This window comes from Pundamilia nyererei, unplaced genomic scaffold, assembly GCF_000239375.1.
Source record: "Pundamilia nyererei isolate P.nyererei 1_Seehausen unplaced genomic scaffold, PunNye1.0 scaffold00171, whole genome shotgun sequence".
Taxonomy (NCBI): domain Eukaryota; kingdom Metazoa; phylum Chordata; class Actinopteri; order Cichliformes; family Cichlidae; genus Pundamilia; species Pundamilia nyererei.
In genome coordinates this window covers 1,305,125-1,306,739 of record NW_005187572.1, presented here as the reverse complement: position 1 = coordinate 1,306,739, position 1,615 = coordinate 1,305,125, and the positions used below count along the sequence as shown (strand labels likewise).

Here is a 1,615-nt window from a genome sequence, read left to right as displayed (position 1 = left end):
CACACACACACACACGTATGTAAAGAATTACATTTTAGGGAGTAGTGTTTACAGTTCAAAATATATCATGTCCGTGCTTATTTATTATTATTTCAAGTTAATCTTGACAGATTAAGAATCTTTATTGAGTAGTCTGTATGTGTTATGTCCATGAACTTCTCTCTATGAGATGTTGCGCTTACTTTAAATGTTTTAATTTTTCCATTTCCTGCTCCGCCAGTATATGTAATTTTCAGTATACCCCTCTTCATGCCCTCTCATTTGTGTTACAACCACTTTTCATACCCAACCTCCTTCCAGGCTATACTGAACGGTTTCCTCAGTGAGTTTTCCCAGGCAGTGAAGGACTGTGCCGGACAGATTGTGGATGCAGCTGTGGAGATTTATAGCCGTTTAAGTGTGGATCTGCTGCCCACCCCAGCCAAGTCCCACTATGTTTTTAATCTCCGGGACCTCTCCAAGTGTGTTCAAGGTGAGTATTCCTTTGGTCTTTGGCTGCTTTTTCATTCATTGGCAATCCAGTCCTTGTATCTGACTATTTCCAGAAGAATTATTTTCTTGGTTTGTTAAGTGGCTTAACACTGACCTGTGAACCATTCAAGCAGGAAAAACACCTCTAACTGAAGAGCTGAACCAGGATAAGTCTACGCATAACAAACTTCACAAAGAACCAATTTCAGATTGTATCTTCGGGCACTTTGTTACTAGCAGCCTGTTGCAAAAACTCATAATTTGTTGCCATCTCTTGAATCTATGAGAAATGCCAAAAATAACACAACTTGACCATCATAAAATACTTACTTTTACAATGACAAGGTGAATCGCAGATTATTAACCGAATTTGACCTATCTCAGGATGGTGTGCCCTTAAATAATCTGGGGAAATAGGACAAGTAGAGCACAAAAGAACAACCTACTTCAGATATAGTATCTAAATGTCCTTAAGAAATAGAAAAAATATGCAGGAAAGTCCTGACACAGGACCTGAGAGATGCATTTCAGAGCAACACCCACACAGTTTTTATCAGAAGTGGTCTCGTTGGAAGGGTGGGTCTCAAAAAAATTCTGTTTTAAGAGAGGGGGAAATAGTTAAGGTTTGCTAAATTACACAAGAACTGGATTCCTCAGAGTTTGTACCTTGACATTATTGAAGTAGTGTGCGATCATCTATACAGGGAATAGAACAAGAGGAAGTCAAGTTATAAATAAGAGCTTTGAATGTCTTCAACAAACCTGAAGAACTATTCCTGAAGACTACTTTCAAAAACTGCAAGAAAGCTTACCTAAGGGTTCAGACTGTGTTGAAGAATAAAGATAGTCTTACCAAATATTGATTTTCAAGCTTGTTGTGAGTATATAGATTCTCTCTGTTGATTACCAGGCATACTGCAGTGTAAGCCAAGTCAAGTAAGAGACAAGACCCAGATCTTCCGCCTTTTCTGCCATGAATGCCAGCGCGTATTTCATGACCGACTCATCAACACCCAAGATAAGACCTACTTCAACACCATCATCTGTGAGATGGCCAGTAAGAACTCTCACAGTCCAGCCTCAGACTTTATTTTCTGAATGCTCAGTTAATTGTTATCAGCTCAAAATCTATATTTTGGCTTTA

The 1,615-nt window shown here is 38.8% G+C and overlaps 1 protein-coding gene across 1 annotated transcript in view; it reads left to right on the top strand.

Moving 5' to 3' along the window:
- Window positions 1-1,615, top strand: part of dnah6 (dynein, axonemal, heavy chain 6) — a 57,642-nt gene that overhangs the window by 30,506 nt on the left and 25,521 nt on the right. Inside the window, exons 45-46 of the mRNA XM_013914100.1 lie at window positions 301-472; window positions 1,382-1,524. Coding sequence (XP_013769554.1) covers window positions 301-472; window positions 1,382-1,524 — 315 coding nt within the window. The remainder of the gene's footprint in view (window positions 1-300; window positions 473-1,381; window positions 1,525-1,615) is intronic.